General features: G+C 43.0%; 1 protein-coding gene across 1 annotated transcript; it reads left to right on the top strand.

Annotated features, from left to right (window-relative positions):
- Window positions 1-2,975: 2,975 nt before the first annotated feature.
- shha (sonic hedgehog signaling molecule a) lies at window positions 2,976-11,225 on the top strand (the record flags this gene model as incomplete). The annotated part of the gene is made up of 3 exons (XM_080751922.1): window positions 2,976-3,275; window positions 7,421-7,682; window positions 10,483-11,225. 3 exons carry the CDS (start codon window positions 2,976-2,978, stop codon window positions 11,223-11,225), a joined length of 1,305 nt encoding a protein of 434 aa, XP_080608048.1.
- Window positions 11,226-17,114: the final 5,889 nt, after the last annotated feature.

Here is a 17,114-nt window from a genome sequence, read left to right as displayed (position 1 = left end):
TATGCCCATATATGGAGATATGGAGATCCCTGTGATGCCAGGGGAACAAATCCCTTTTATGCCCATATATGGAGATCCCTGATGTCCACATCCCTGATGTCCACATCACTGATGTCCACATCACTGTGGCGCGACCTCGCGATGTCGCTTGTCGCCCTGAGGCGTCTTACTAGTATTTGTCACTGCATGTATTCCTGCAGGCTGGGGGGCGGCACCTGTCAGCTGGGAGTGTGGGCGGGAGGGGTAGGACGATGGCCTATATACATCATCCCGGTGGGCACTCCTCACTGGCAGGTGAGTCAATATACAACAGCAGTGCAACACAGAAATGCGTGTGGGGAGGAATTCATTTGTGTAACGACTAAATTGGGAGAAAAGGGGGATACAAAATGATTGGCTACTCTAAATAGCAAAAAAAAAGAAAAACATTCAGATCATTCACTGGATGATGTGGAGACAGAGGGCTCTGAACTCTCCATCTCACCTCTTCCCCTCTCTGGGGTTTTGAGGCAGCCATGTGACATGACAAGTTTAATCTCAATGCTGTGACACCTGAACCCGAGACTCTGACCCCCAAACCACACAGAAAGCCCCTGCTCTCTCCCTCTGTGTACCTCCACCGCTCTTGTCAAGACAGTGTTTTTAACAGGACCTCCCTGTCAAAATTACTGTTGAAATGTGGTCGGCTTCAGACAACCTGGGAGATTTTTCTTGACATTTTAACTCAAAAACAAAAACACTTCCATGCATTGCCTTGTTATTTGTATTTCCCCCTAATAACCCTTTGACACATTTGGTCTGGGGTTTTTCCATTGGTCTGAGGTTTATTGAGGAGTGCCAAGTGTACTATACCTTTTGGGTATAGCTTTGGCCAAGATGCTGCATGTGTTCATGGTTTCTGTGAGTATAGTGGTATAGTCACCCCTGTAGGTGCCTGGTCCTGGCTGAGGTCACCAAACTGGAGGATAGCCAGTGTGGTTTTCAATGAGCCAACCTGTCACACCTGAGACTGGCACTGCTGTCACCACCTGTACTGCAATGAGGAGTGGATAATCATTTCACTCTTAGTCATTTCTTTTAATGGCTGTTTTGTTGCCACATAAATAAAATGCCCTTATTATTTAGTCACTTCCACGGATCATATTCTATTAATTATCTTGATTGGCGATGTGCCATGAATTCTTAAAGTGTTCCAACTAGTTTCACGTGCTTGGAATTCTGCAATCACGGAAAACAGACAGCAACGCCAATAAACGTATATCCCGTCCCAAGGCTTTGTCTTCAATTGTTTTGCTGAAATATGATGATGATACATAATGATTGGCGTAATTGGTGTCTGTCCGTTTACCATGACCCATTATTGATTCAGTTGCTACGAGCAGCTCCAAACGAATGAATGACACACTTGCGGGATGGATGAGGGAAGAGACTCTCCAGAGACAAAATGCCACCTGTTAAATTGGTCGCCCCTTGCAAAAGCGCAAGGACACGAAAATGTTAAACATTTGAGCATAATTGTATTATGCTTCTGCAGCCAATGACTTAATCTGCTCAAAGTAGCTACACTTGTTTTAGGCTCAGGCCTACTAAATAAGTTATTTCCAATAATCAATAATAACATGTCTGGAAAATCCTACACAATTGAGGTAAACGCATGGCCAGCCCATGGAGTAGGCTATTACATGTGTGCTGTGTATGTGTGACATGATATAAGCCCATGTGGAAAACTGAGGATGAGATATAACCATTTCATAAAGTGGCTATCCTGTCACACATGAAGAGAGGGGAGAGGAGGGGGGCGTGGAGAGCGCGTATTACGCGTGACTGCGCGAGGCAGATTGTCATTTGTTGATTTGATTTGATGTTCCACAACCCACATGGTTTTACGAAACTGTGAAACAAAAATGTATTTGATCAAAACTTCAATTCACATAATGCATGAACGATATTGCGAGGCAGTCTATCCACTCTCCAAAGTCATTCATGTCCACTCAATCATCCCAGCCACTGCCAGCATATAGGCTATACACAAGGGAATGTCCCGATTCAATAGGCTACCATACCGTAGTCCTATGTATGCCATTATCTCTCGACTCTCGTTGTTATTTTCAACTAGCAAGACGTGCCAAACCGAAGTGCTTTGGCATGGGATTACGCACTGTCTGCGAGCACTGCACATTCTCATGGGGAAATAAAAATAAAATAAAATAAAATAAAATACTTTTTCAATAGTTTCGTCAATAAATATCGCAACGCCACATGTATCCAAATCACACCAGTGTGTGTCTGTCCTGTCTTGTGTGCTGCGGGATTTGCTATGAAATCGGGAATACGAGATAGTAAGAGAGAGAGAGAGAGAGAGAGAGAGAGAGAGAGAGAGAGAGAGAGAGAGAGAGAGAGAGAGAGAGAGAGATTGGTGTGTAATTGATGTTTTCCCATGGTGGAGCCCCTCCCCTACAACATAGCCCTCAGGTGGAAGAAATCTTTTAAGATTTTTTTTTTTTTTTTTAACTCTTTTGTGGGATAACATCAAGAAGGGTTTGTCTGGGTGAGCCAATCAAGTCCCTCCCCTGCTATAGATCGCTCGCTATAATACATAGCAGTAAAAGCGGCCGCCTCGCACAAGCGGCTGCAGCTCCAGAGACTCCGTAGCTTAATTCCCACAGCCCTTTTTTTTTTTTTTTTTTAACCCCCCCAACGGTTAGCAGCGACCCTCCTTCAGTCCAATGTGCCCCGTTATCATTCCGCTGAGGCGTTCATTTCCGCACCTGCCACGGTAGTGATCAGGCAGTCCAGTCCGCCGCTAGAGGAGGAGGCAAGGACACGGTGGCAGCGGAGAGAAGAAGCGAGAGCCGTGGAGAAGATATAGAAACGTCCGCCGGCTGATCATAAGAGTCTCTCTCTCTCTCTCTTTTTTTTTTAGATCTTCAAAGACAAAAAAATAAAAAGGAAAAAAATACAATAAAAAAACAAACATGCTGCTATTGACCAGGATCGTTGTGGTGGTTTTGCTGTGCTTGTCCCTGGTGTCCTCTGGGATGGGATGTGGACCGGGCAGGGGCTACGGGAGGAGAAGACATCCCAAGAAGCTGACGCCTCTCGCGTACAAGCAGTTCATCCCCAACGTCGCGGAGAAGACGCTCGGAGCGAGCGGCAGATACGAGGGCAAGATCACGCGGAACTCGGAGCGATTTAAAGAACTCACTCCCAATTATAACACAGACATCATATTCAAAGATGAGGAAAACACGGGCGCCGACCGACTAATGACTCAGGTAAAAAAAAAAAAAAAAAAAAGCTTTTCCCTCCGTTCTCCTAACGCACCATCACTGCGCACTGCAATGACCTGCTCGTCACGCCGAATGCGCACCATACTGAACTCTCTCATGCACTGAGCCTATTAAACTTCAGTGTATTTATGTAGGCTTTCTGGTACTGCAAGGGACTTTTACAAGGTTTCTTCAGTGAATATGGAAATCGCACGGGGAGACGCGCTGTGCAAGGAGCGGACAGTCAGGACAGGCGGCCTCGATGATTGTGGCAGCTTATTGAAATATTAATGTGGCCCTGCTCTGCTCACATCTATATTTGTATCTGCGCCGAGGCCCTTTTTGTTCTTTTAGGCACACACCAGCGTGCATGCAAAAAAAGGTGCTGAATATAGGCTATTCCATTTTGCATTTAAAGGTTTGTATTCTACCTGATTTGGAATAAATTCCAATGCCCTGCACCGCTTCAAAACAGACCCTCTTCTTCATACATGGGTTTGCTCATTCAGACAGAAGCTACTGTAATTCAGCCTTCTGCATGGTGTGTAGCGGTGCGTGAAAACATTGACATTTCTTTCTGAATGTTCTGAACAGTATCAGCACTTCATAGATGGGTGGCACGCAGCCAATCATTGCGAATAAGGCGCACAGAGTAGGCTATGCCTTGGGTCTAAATGCATTTGTTTACAAATGCAATGGAATATAGCTTGCGTTTTGGCCCATTTTCTAACACAATTTAGTGTGGGAGGTTTAGGCATCAAGCCGTTGGCAATCCGCACAAGTCTTAGTGTGCAATTTATGATAAATGTAGACTACTTTGGGCCTGGTTGTGTATGTTACACAGACGATACTTTGATGATATTGTTCTAATTTAGGCTCCAGGACCCCGGAACGTATTTATAGCATAGTTTGTGCGCTTAATTTCAACAAATTGCTTTAATCCAAGGCGATTGGGTGATGTTGCGCAATGCTGATGACAAGCGGCCACCTTAACATTTCAGTCTGGATGCGGTGCGACGAGGATGGAGCCATGCATGCATGCGCGCCCATGCGAGTCCAAGAACCGTACCTCGCGCCATCATGCATGGGCACGAGCTCCGATTAAATATTCACTGTGCGTGCAGTCTGCACATCTCTCCTCTTCTCTCTGCTCGACATCTATAGGTCCTACTGCTTAAACCACACAAATATATACATCAATAATAGCCTAGAAGTGCTTGGTCCTGTCACTGTCGGATCCCTCCCTTGTCATAACCATTTAAGAATATAGTTGTGTGTTCCATGTTCGCTGTCTGTTTAGCGCCAGACGGCAGAGCCGTAATGTGTAGCCTATACGATGCATAATCATGCTATGTTGTGGCTATGTGTGAATGTATGTGGACATCCATCCGTCCTGCGTTAAAAGGGCCGTTAAGCATCCTTCACTAGGTCATGGATTTATAGCCACAATTTGAACTTGTGACCTTTGGGCAGCAAAGAAGGAGGCCATGCTAGTGTTTAAGAAATCGAAGCTTCATTGTTATATTATATTAGATCAGCTGATGACGCAATGACTGTTTATTTAAAAACCTCACAAAAGGCAGGCATGCACCTGCAAAGGCGCCCACTTGTACAACTCGGTATGCAGTAGCATTTTGTCACGTGGGTGTTCTGCTGTGCCAGGAGTCCATGTGCTTTTCCACGGGTTTACGCACGAATCCAGTGGCCTTTTACTGTATGCGTGGATACAATGGGGAGGCTGATGTGTGTGTGCGACGCGTTGTCATCACAGATTTGACTGTGCAAAGCCGCAGCGGTAACCTGTAATGAATGAGATGGAACATGATGTCTGTTGTGGTTTCATAAGATGCATGGCACAAAATCAATGCCGTCTAGCCTAGCCTATAAAAACTTGATACCCGGCGGCGGGCTTCAGTTTGGAGTGAACGCATCCAGGAATTAAGGCAGCTCTCTCTCTCTCTCTCTCTCTCTCTCTCGCGCGCGCTCTCTCTCTCTCTCTCTCTCTCTCTCTCTCTCTCTCTCTCTCTCTCTCTCTCTCTCCCGGGCGAGGAGAAGGGCTTTGGAACGGGTAATTTCAATATTTTAACGCCGAAGTTAAATGAGCCTGACGCGCACAGACACCCGCCACATCGACCAACCCCAGCCACAACAAAGTGTGTAAATGAATATGAATGCAGCAGTGTGTGGAATCGAGACGGGGCTGGCGGGGTGTTTGCACTGACAGATACCTGTTAAGTGTTTCCTCTCTTAACCGACTCGTTTGTGGAGAGATTAGGAGGAGGGAGGCTTGTTGAATACAAAGCGCTGGCCCTGGGCATCCCGCTGCGCTTCACGGTGGCTGAGCAGAATTTGGCTTGATTTGCGGCACACGACCTAATGAATTAATAAATAGTTTAAAGCTTTACGGCTCTTGACTCCCGACAATCCCACTCAGAATGTGCAGGGCGAGAGATATTGCCCTTTTTTATTCAACACATTCTACAAGTGCTATATAGGTCTTTTTTTAAACAACGATCAAACGACTATCTTAACCAGTCACATGTTCGCTTTAACTGTTTTGCTGTTACAGTTACGCGAATGAACATTTGGCATGATTTTTGACATATTCGTGTGTTTTTTTTGTGTTTGCATATATCCACATAGGCTAGTCCTAAGAACACGATCAATTAAATGGTGGCAAATGTAGGCTATGCGCATATACGCGCACGCCGGCACGGGCCTACATGCTCTTGGATAATATAGTTTTCGTGCTCAAAGTTCTTCATAAGCACGGTAAAGCGGCAAGCGCCCTTAAATACCCCGATTTAAGAAGGCATGTCACGTCCCACGGCGTTGCAGGACAGGGATAATTAAACTTTCACTCTCCCGTTGCAGTGAAAAGACTCTTTGTGGTGTTTTATTTGACATATTATGTCGAGCGCAGTCGTCTTGGAGAAGGCTAAAGCATCTTCACTCAGAGATGCAACTTCAGTGCCAATGACAAACTCCACGTTTGTTTTACCCCCACCATGGCATCTGCTGCTGAAGATCAGCTTCATATCATCTGTAGATCAATTATTTATTCAAAGAACACAGACAGCTTTGCAAGTAACTTACAAACGACTCGCCGTTTTTTTTATACGGCCCTAATTCGCCCTCATGAATTTGTGATTTAATTCATTTCATGCATGTCGTGATGTGTGTTGAGAGAAAGGGACATTGGTCGCAGCTCGTACCTCATCCAACCTCACCCAGGACCACATTAAGTTCCATATGTTAATATAGGCCATGCAGTGAAGCGAATGCGGTGACTTATCAATATTTCATCAGCAGCTTTCTGAGATGCAGATTCGGAGATGTGCCCTCGGACGCCGCCAGAGCTTGCAAATTAAGACTCCAGAATCTAGCTTGTCACCCCACTTTTCACATAGGCCTACAACTACACAGTATAGCCTACCTGGTGCTGTGGCAAAAGCAGTCATAGTAGCCTCACCTTGACTTGTAAGAACACAAGTCAAGTTTTAGTTAGTCCAGGCCAGGACCCCCCAGTCCAGTGGTCCTTGAGGGAGTTCACAATGGGTCCCAGCGAAATTAACCCTATAAATACATCGGGCTATTTGAAAATAGCTGCTCCGATTGTAGCTCTTCTTTTTTATTTTCAAAGGATAAAATTAATGTTCTATCCGCCTGTCTTTCAATGTTATATGAGATACATGTAAATAAGCTGTAAAGCTTACGAGGATCTCCTTTTAGTTGACCTTGTACCAGTGATTTGCGCTGTCATGAAACTGTCATTTTCCTATTGCAGACTTCTGATCAATTCTTCAATCAATCAATCAATCAATCAACCAAAAACACTAATCTTGTATGGGGGGGAGGGGCAACAACATATCTTCTGATGGGGGTCCTGCAGCCAAATACATATATATTTGGGGGTCCTTGACGCGGAAAAAAAGTTTGTATGAATTGAGAAAAAAGGGACCCCAATTTTAAAGAACCCAAAAGCGTTCTTGTGGTCTTTAGCCTTTAGTTGATCTTGTATCAGTCAGTGAACTCTACAATCAATCAATCAATCAATCAATCAATCAATCAATCAGTGAGAACCAGTTGGTTTAATAGGCTAATAGTCGGGTTTAATGGGTTGACTAATTGATCCACTCGCCTCCCTGCAGAGATGTAAAGACAAGCTGAACTCCCTGGCCATCTCCGTCATGAACCAGTGGCCCGGCGTCAAGCTGCGGGTCACCGAGGGCTGGGACGAGGACGGCCACCACTTCGAGGAGTCCCTGCACTACGAGGGCAGAGCCGTGGACATCACCACCTCCGACCGGGACAAGAGCAAGTACGGCACTCTGTCCAGGCTGGCGGTGGAGGCCGGCTTCGACTGGGTCTACTACGAGTCTAAAGCCCACATCCACTGCTCTGTCAAAGCAGGTAGGGCTTACAAGACATCAGAGAACAGTATATGAGTATAAGGTATATAAGTATATGAATAAGTCAATGTACATTTCCTCACATATTACAATTACACATGTTCTGCGTTTGAAAAACAGGCCAGTATATGCACTGGTGTAAAGTAACTAAGTACATTTACTTAAGTACTAAAGTTGAGTACAATGAGTATTTCCAATTCCAATTTCCAATACTTTTACTTTCTACTCCACTACATCTCGGATCCAAATTTTGTACTTTTACTCTACTACATTTATTTGAACATTTTAGTGACTAGTTACTTTGCAGATATAAATTATAATATTATAAAACATAGGCTACATAAACCACTTAAGCCCTATTTTATACCTTGGCTATTTGAAAATAGCAGATATATGAGCCATTTTCAAACATTTTGTACTAAAGGTACATTTAGAATTCCAGACTTTTACTTGTAACAGAGTATTTCTATATTGCAGTATTGATACTTTTACTTAAGTAACCTATGTGAGAACTTTTTCCAACACTGGGAACTAAGGCCTAATGTCTGACATTAGTCCTTGGCTGCACGTAATAGTCAACCAAATAGTGTTGTCAATGTCAGCGCAGGCCCAATATCTGGCTAGCCATCGCCAAAGAAAAGGTCGATCCTTTTCACTTGAAATAACTGGAGCTCAGTTGTAAGTAACTCGAGCTCGGTAGGCTGTTCTTGAGAGACTAGCGCAGACCTAATTGGGTGAATTCAGAATCTGACACGTCAAACATGTAAACCCGCAGAAATGACTATTGAAAGTTATTTGCTTAAAAAAGGCAACTCTTTCTCTGCAAATAGTTCTTTTTCTACGACATTAGGCCATCATTTAAACAATTTGGTAAACTAAATCTATATGGTTAGTCGGTACTTGGCTATATAGGAAGAGTTGGAAAAGTTCTTTACAAAGAGTAACAAATTAATTAGGCCTATTAAATGAAACAACAATTAACTCAATACAGAGTCAATATTATTATAAAGCCTGGACCCATAGTAAATTATTTGTCCTATAATAGGCTAATTTCTTTGGCAAATTATCCAATAAAAAAACCTTTTGATTTAGTCATGAAATCCACTAGGCATGGACATGTTCCATCGTGTTATTGGCATCATATCACATGCAGCTTATTTCCTGATCTTACATCGCCCCACACTGTCTCGTTGTGGGAACCACCAGGTCTGTGTAGTATTTCTACATTGCAGTATTGATACTTTTACTTAAGTAAAAACATGTTGTACTTTTTCCACCACCACCATTCAGTGTGACCTTGAAAAAAAAACATAATTGTCACCTTCACTTTTGCACACCAGCGGAAGTAAAACATATCGCAGACAGAACAAGATATATTGCGAAGATAATAAAGCTTCAAACTTGTCCGAGATGTAGTAGGCCTATTTATTCGTTTTGCCAAAGCTCAATTTAATCGAAAAACAATAATCGACAACTTAATTGTCCTTGTCCTAGTAACACCATATACAATTATCTGTCTTGGGCAATTTCTTTAAAAGTTAACGCCAGATCATCTTTGGCTTGGTGTTTTTCCCTCTAAAAAGGCTCCGAGTTTATTGCAAATCCCTTATTTATAATTCAGCACACACGTTTTGGAGATCATAGCAGGCCCACGTGTCATTAGGGGTCATGCCACTTTACGCAAAGGGATTTGGCTGAACAATGTTGAATTCGTTGGAGTAAACTAGAGTACTGAATTGTCACCTTATTTCATGAATCTTAAAAAAGAAGAAGATGATTAAAAGCCCCCGCCCCCACTCATGGACAGTGTGATGGAGAGTGGAATGTGTGAGTCCGCCGAGGCCACAATTATTGTCGTCAAGACCGACGACAAAAGCAGTTAGATGTGACAGAAAGAAAGAGGGACATTGATGTTGCACACACAACAGAAAGCATTTAAAGTCTGGGCCCTCATTTAAATTCAAATCTACATCTCGAGAGGCTTGGAAAAGTGGCTTCCCTGTGTAAATAGTAGCTGTGGCGCTCTTTTTTCCCCTTCTTCCCCTGAGAGTCGGCTATTTGTGTGAATTGTCGCATAGGGGTTTCTGCACCTGAGCAAATATAGGAAGAGCTGGGAAAGGCGTTAGAGTTCTTTACGAATAGTAGAGCTGGAATCCACAAGCTTATTTAAAATAACAATGCCCTGCGCTTTATTGTTTTTTTAATTAAGAATAGATGAGCCAGGGCTTTCAGCTCGCCTCAGACTACACAGACGTGCCAATACACACTTGGCACGGAGCAGCCGAAAACAACCATCATTATGCGACACGCATAGCCTCTATATGTCTATGCATTGGTTCTCAAAGTGGGGTCCGGGGACCCCCAGGGGTCCTTGAGGGAGTTTCCAGGGGGTCCCCGCAGCTAAATGATAGTTAGGAACCAAGTGGACTCAGAGCGTTAAATAAACATTGATTTTACAATACCGGTATTTAAATTGGGGTCCCAGTGATAGAAATGCCATTAAATGGGGTCCGTAGACTAATGCATGTCTGTCAAACTGGGAGACCTTGAAATTAAAATGGTTGAAAATCACTGCTAAAGCCTTAAAAAAATATTCTCTTATGGGGGTCCCTGGCGTATCTTTTCAAGTGGGGGTCCGCGGGCTAATAAGTGTCAATTTGGGGGTCCTGACCTTGACATGAAAAAGTTTGAGTGAGAACCACTGCTGTACTGTAGCCTATGGCCCACCGTGATGCAAAGCCAGATTATGCAATAGCCTATAAATAGCCTTTTCATTGATTCGACTCATTGATTTCCCACAGAAAACTCGGTGGCGGCGAAGTCTGGCGGCTGCTTCCCGGGCTCTGCGTCCGTCAGCCTGCAGGACGGCAGGAGGAAGCAGATCAGGGACCTGGCGGTGGGCGACAGGGTGCTGGCCGCCGACGACCAGGGCGGCCTCGTCTACAGCGACTTCATCATGTTCCTGGACAGAGACGCGGCGTCCACGCGAGAGTTCTACGTGATCGAGACCGAGTCGGACCAGAAGATCACGCTGACCGCGGCGCACCTCCTCTTCGTCGCGAGCGGCAGCAACGCGACCGCGGCGGGCGACGCGAAGTCGGGCGTCCGCGCGACGCGGGCGGTGTTCGCCAGCGACGTCCGCCCCGGCCAGAGCGTGCTCGTGCAGACACGGAGCCACCTCGAGGCGGTCGCCGTGAGACGGATCTCCACGCGGGAGCACGAGGGCTCCTTCGCGCCGCTGACCGCGCACGGGACCATCGTGGTGGACCAGGTGCTCGCGTCGTGCTACGCGGTGATAGAAGACCACAGCCTGGCGCACTGGGCCCTGGCGCCCGTCCGGTTCTACCACTGGATCTCATCGCTGCTCTCCACACGGTCACAGTCCACAGTTACATCAGCATCATCAACATCAACATCATCATCATCATCTTCATCACAGAAGGATGGAGTGCACTGGTACTCCAAGATTCTATACGAGTTAGGAACGTGGCTACTGGACAGCCACGCGATCCATCCACTTGGGATGTCAATATACTCGAGTTGAAAACCTTAAGAAAAACAAGACTAATGTATGTAGGACAATGAAACAATATAGTAGATTTAAAAAAAAAAAGAAAAGAAAGACAGACAAAGGCCCCCCCCCCCCCCAGCGGAGTTGGGATATTTATTTCAAGTGACTTTTACATGATGTTTGTCCCTTTCAAAGAATGAATGGAGCCTTAAAACAGTTTTTCTTTGAATAATTTATTCTCATGCGAACTCTGCTGGTGTTGTCACACACATGGATGGATCTAAAAGTGGTGTGACTGACGCGGCAAATTGTGCATAATCTATTTTTGTATATCTCAAGTAAAAAAAAAAAAGAAAAAAAGTGCAAAGAGAAAGAAGACTGTGTTAGAAAGGAGCTATGACTTTCTTGACAGGTTGTAATGTTTCTTGTGCATAATTGTTGTGTGCAAAACTGACTGTTATATTTTGGGGAGAACAAACTTCGCGCGGGGTATCCATAAATTATATTTTTATACACAGAATTGTAAATTAGATTTTGACAGATCGTTACCGAATCACATTTCGTTATTTGAAATAGTGTAAGATATTGAGAATATATTTTAATTTAAATACTGTAGTTGGGAAAAGTATTGGAAATCTCGTTCATGGCGTTTTTGTTTTATTAAGAATTCTATTATTTTGAAGACTGTTTCGTTTAAGTTGTCAAGATGGGACAGATATTCTGCCTCATTTCTACATCCTCTGCTTTCCGTTTTCTCCTTTCTATTTTTCTTTCCTCTGATGAGAAAATATAAACTGCACATTCTGGCAATTCAAACATAAGTAGTACAGAAAAAAACTTTTTTCCCCTTTTGTTGAATAAATTAATAAGTAACTCCTGTAAAATTTACTAAAATGTATTTTTCTTTTCATATTTTGTAATAGGGAAATAGTTTTATAGAAATGACCATGCGGCAGATGCACAGTTTGGATAGTATATATAGCAAAAAGACCATACCAGTTAACTTTCATAACAGGGCGATGTGTCAAAAATGTCTAGAGTTTATTATTTATATGTTTATTACAAAATGAGATAAAGAAAATATTCAAAACTGCAGTTGTTACATGTCTTTGTCTCAATTATAGCTCCACAGGTGTAGCCTATTAACCACATTGGAGTGAGAATGCGATTTTATGGGGAAATAGTTCAACTGTATGTATTCACTTATCAAACTTGTTTTGTGAATTTATGAAGATATAGGACTATACTATGGCTTATAGACCTACAATAGCGGGCTATTCGTCTTTGCATCAACCCAATAATCCAGCATTTTTGAACGAATAGCCAATTCAATGTGGAAAATTGCTATTTGACAAGAATTTAACCAAAAACCCACTCGAGCATAGGCCTGCAGAACTCAAATTTCACGCCAAATTAACTTATAGTCAGGCATCAATATGTTCAATACGTGTTACTGGCAAGAAAAGGCTTTGAACTACCTTTAGCATGCTTGCGAAATGTTGAGACCTCGTGTCAAATTTAACGAGGTTTGCCCTCCGCAAATAACTTCTGAAAAACCTGCAGACAAATTAAACAGAACCTTGTTTGTTAGTCTTAAATCTGCTTCACAGCAGCAGTCCTATCTCCTGGCGAGGGCAGATTTCTCTATCAAACGAGAGCACAGGCACTAAGTAGGCGAAGGCAATTGATAAAACATTACCATAAGCCTTATTGATAATACACCAGTCACTTGACTTCACTCAAGCGAGCCTACTGAGTTCATGCAAACGAGGTAGACATCTCGTCGATATGTTGTACAAGAGCGACACCCTGTGGTTGAGGAGAGTAGGACTGTCAGTTCCATTTGATGGCATGAGGTAGGCCAGTGGTTCTCAAAGTGGATTACAGGGACTCTGTGGTTTCCTTTAGGGGGGGTCTAAATAAAAGTCTTTAACACTGACAGTGTACAAATAGTGTCCATTTGGTCCCTGTTGTCAGAGTTAAGGGAAGACATTGACATGTAAAGGTTTGAAAACCACTGAGGTAGGCTACTGTGCTGCTAAATGCATGTTAAAAGGAGTCACCAATGAGTCAACTATTGCTGAAAACACCAGAATATAATTGGAAATTGCATGTGTGGTTGCCAACGTGACTATATTATGCAGCAAGCTAACCATACCACCTTCAAATGTTTTTCCACCAATTTCCAATTGCTTCTGATTCAAGGTAAAAACCCATTCACAAATAAAGTTTATCTAGAAAAATAAAGTTTCCTGAGGACTACAGTGTGTTGCCCTGTTGGGCAACCACACTAATTTACATGAGCTGGTGTTAATGGGTTAATCAGTTTGTCTACATCAAAATTAAAATAATCAGATAGACTTACCTAAGGATGAAATATAGTATATAGTATTCCGACTTTCGTATTTTTTCTTAATGTACAGACCAGTGGTTCTCAAACATTTACTGACCACTGACTAGTGAGAAGGGGATCAGCTAAATATTGTATTATTACAAACAACTGATTAATATAGTGAATTGTTTATGAAGAAGAAAAAGAAGAAAAAAAAAAACACCCTGGGCCCCATGCAGATTTATCAAAGGCAGAAAGGGAACTGAACCTCGGTTTGCGAACACTGTTGTAACATGAATAGGAATTCCACTTCCTTCTCCCCAGTTGACTATACATTGTGTTGTGCTGTTGATACTGCGAGGTGGAAACTTGGGAGGGGACAAAGCGGCCCGTCTCTTCCAGAGCCGTGACCTTGGGTCTCTCCAGAGATACAAAAGCAGCCGAGCGAGAGCATTCCACAGAGCAGGTAAACAGAACCCCTTTCTAATCCCTCCGGAGGCCCTCCTCGCGTCTGCTGGAGAGCTGAGGAACGGCTTCTACAAATGTTGACATCTGCAAACATGGGACGGTCTGCCTCTCTGGAAAAGCACAACCCAGCCCCCCACCCCCCAGGTTCTAAGCAGTGTGCTGGAGAGTTCTTTCTGGATGGTGATAGGTGGTACCACTGTGGAGGAAACCACTGGAGGTACCATGGACTACAAGTAACCAGGTCTTTCTCTCCCCCTCTCTCTCTCTCTCTCTCACACTTACACACAAACACACGGTCCAAAACAAACTATCACCCTTCCACTGGACTGCATCAGTCTTTGCTTTACTTAAACTAATCAGGATCAATAACAATTTGTTATACTAATTCACAACTGAGACAAGGAGTTGCCTCTGCATTGCGAGCATTTTCTGCTTCCTTCCCTCTGGATGCAGGGACTAATATTAGAAGATATGAGTGGCTACAGTATATTGCCCTGCAAATGTCTATAGTTATAGTGATAACATTAGCTATGGCAGTAAATCCTGCTGCATTGCTTCTCAAACTTATTTTTAATTTCCAAAGACCAGTTTAATTAGGGCAGTGTAAAAATGTATACAGTCTGCAAGGTACAGACCAGCAAAAGATCCATTTGGAACCCCTCCACACATAACCCTGAGGGGTCCCTGGGTCGCTATCTGAGAACCATGGTCCAACAGTAGTGGCCCACGTCTCAGAATGTCCTGTGACTCAGACTACTGTACTAACATATGGCCTCACACCCATTCCCAGAACTGTGCTGTAGTTCTTAAGACATGTCCTAATCCCACAATCCAAAGCTCCAGGTTTGGGTTAATACGTTCTTTTCAGTATGATACTGGCTTAGATACTGACATAGTTTCTCCCGAAACACGAACCACCAAAAATAAGCTATTTTTGATGCTACAAACCACACAGTGTCACATGTTGATTCCAAGTTATTGGCATTCTAGTTTTAAACTAGTAAGACACCTCAGGGCGACAAGCGACCTCATCCTAAAGGGCGAGGTCGCACCACAAGAGATGTGGACATCAGGGGTCGCCATATATGGGCAATTGGGCATAAAAGGGATTTGTTCCCTGGCAACACAGGGATCTCCATATATGGGCATAAAAGGGATTGTTCCCCCTGGCATCACAGGGATCTCTCTAAAAGGGCATCATTAATATTGATGACATCAGGGAACTCAATATATGGGCATAACAGGGATTATGTTAGTGGGACATCACAGTGAAGCCAGAGCGTGATGTCAGAGCGGCAAACCCATTCTGGTAGAGTGGTTCCCCTGACACCACAGTGACATCAGAGCATGACATCATGACAACACATTTTTACGGTCTTGGGTTTGCCCATAGACCATATACACGTCTACACGGACAAGCTGTGACGTTTCTCATGGTAAACTGCGACCTTTGGTCACAATAAGACTATTTGACCTTATTTTCCAATGACCAAAAAAAAGACTGATAAATGAGTATAGCTTGAAAGACAAGAATTGTGTAAAACATCTTTATTTTTCCTCACGTTTCCATTATCAAACAAGGTACAAGCTTTGCATCTCTTCTTGATAACATACAATTCAATGCATGGCATTGAAACACATTGTGATATGAATGATGACAGAATAAGTTATAAAATAAATACAAGTAACCTCATGTCACACATCAAAACCTCAGAGTTTGAATAACAGGTCATTTCTTATCAACAGTTTCACTCAGGTCAGTTTGTCAAGTACAGTTATCAGCCATCATATGAGAACAAGTTAAGTCACTGTCAGGTAAACATTTTCCAACATGAGGAAGCGGTGTCTTTTTTCCCACCAAAAGATCCAACTGTACAAAAGCGTGCCAAGAGAGCTGGCATGACTTTGGCGGAGTGGAAGCCAAAAAAAAAAAAGAGTGGCTTTTACAGTTACAAGTGTCTGATCTGAGAAGCCCGTAGTCGTCACAGAGATGGAAACCTCCATCCATTGGCTTACAAAATAATGGTAATCCAGGTAGGCCGCCCTGCTTGATAAGAAAGGCTTAAGCCTAATTTATGCTCCGTCGCACGATGGTGCCGCCCGCCGACAACGGCCAAGGAATAGCAGACCTACAAGCTCACAACACGTCGTGTACGCAACGCATTGAGAGCTGGTGGGTTGGCTATTCTCAGCGTGCAACTCAGCCCGCGCTGGCAAAGCATGAAATCAGGCTTCAATTCAACAATGGCAGCGACAAGGAAAAGAAGTTTAGTCAATGTCAGATATTATGGAACATGGGACAAATACATGTGGACTGATGTGGCAGAATGGAGAAGTGTCAAAGTCTATATAAGGAAGTAAACACAGGTCAATTTAACATCTTCAGTTAACGCTCCATGGCCACAACCCTGCAAAAGGACTGAAAACACTGTTAGAATTGTGAAAAGACGAGGACTTCACAAAGCATGATTGCTTCTCAAGCTGGAAAACAGCTTTATACAACTTTTTAGGGTCATGTTGAGGAGCAGGAGTTTAATTTGCAGATAGAGTGAGTTAAGAAAGTGTAGATTGTATTAATTTATTATTATTTATATTATAGACTGCTTAGATCCTGCTTTGTGACATTCCTCTTACACTTCAGTAAAGATTATCTCACCTAGAGAAAAAGAAAAATGGTTAATTCAGGATAGATGCAATAGTGGATCACGCTCCCAACCTGCAAAATCAAACTCAGTGCCATCAAATGTACCTAATAGAGAAAGTGAAAGTTTTGGGAAGGAAAACAAAAATACAAATTATTTCACCCATTACTAGTTAGACATTTTCAAGTCAATGATTTTGAGTGATTGTCAAGTTCCAAACATATGGCTTAAAAAGACAACTTAATATCAATTTGCTTAATTGACAATGAACCTTTTGTACTGAATAACCAAATAATTCAGGACTTATTTTCAATAGAAAACAACCTGATGTCAAGGGAAACCAGTATTTTAGGCAAACCATGTTAGTGTTCTAATAGTATATAGAATGTGTAAAGAATTATCCTCTTAAAATAAAGGCACAAATAGGTTCTATTGCACGGTGTCTGTAAATTAATCTTCTTAAAATAAAGATACAAATAG

Source organism: Nannobrachium achirus (assembly GCF_963921795.1).
Source record: "Nannobrachium achirus genome assembly, chromosome: 21".
Lineage (NCBI taxonomy): Eukaryota > Metazoa > Chordata > Actinopteri > Myctophiformes > Myctophidae > Nannobrachium > Nannobrachium achirus.
The sequence above is the reverse complement of the archived record's forward strand: the minus strand, read 5'-3'. Positions and strand labels throughout refer to the sequence as shown.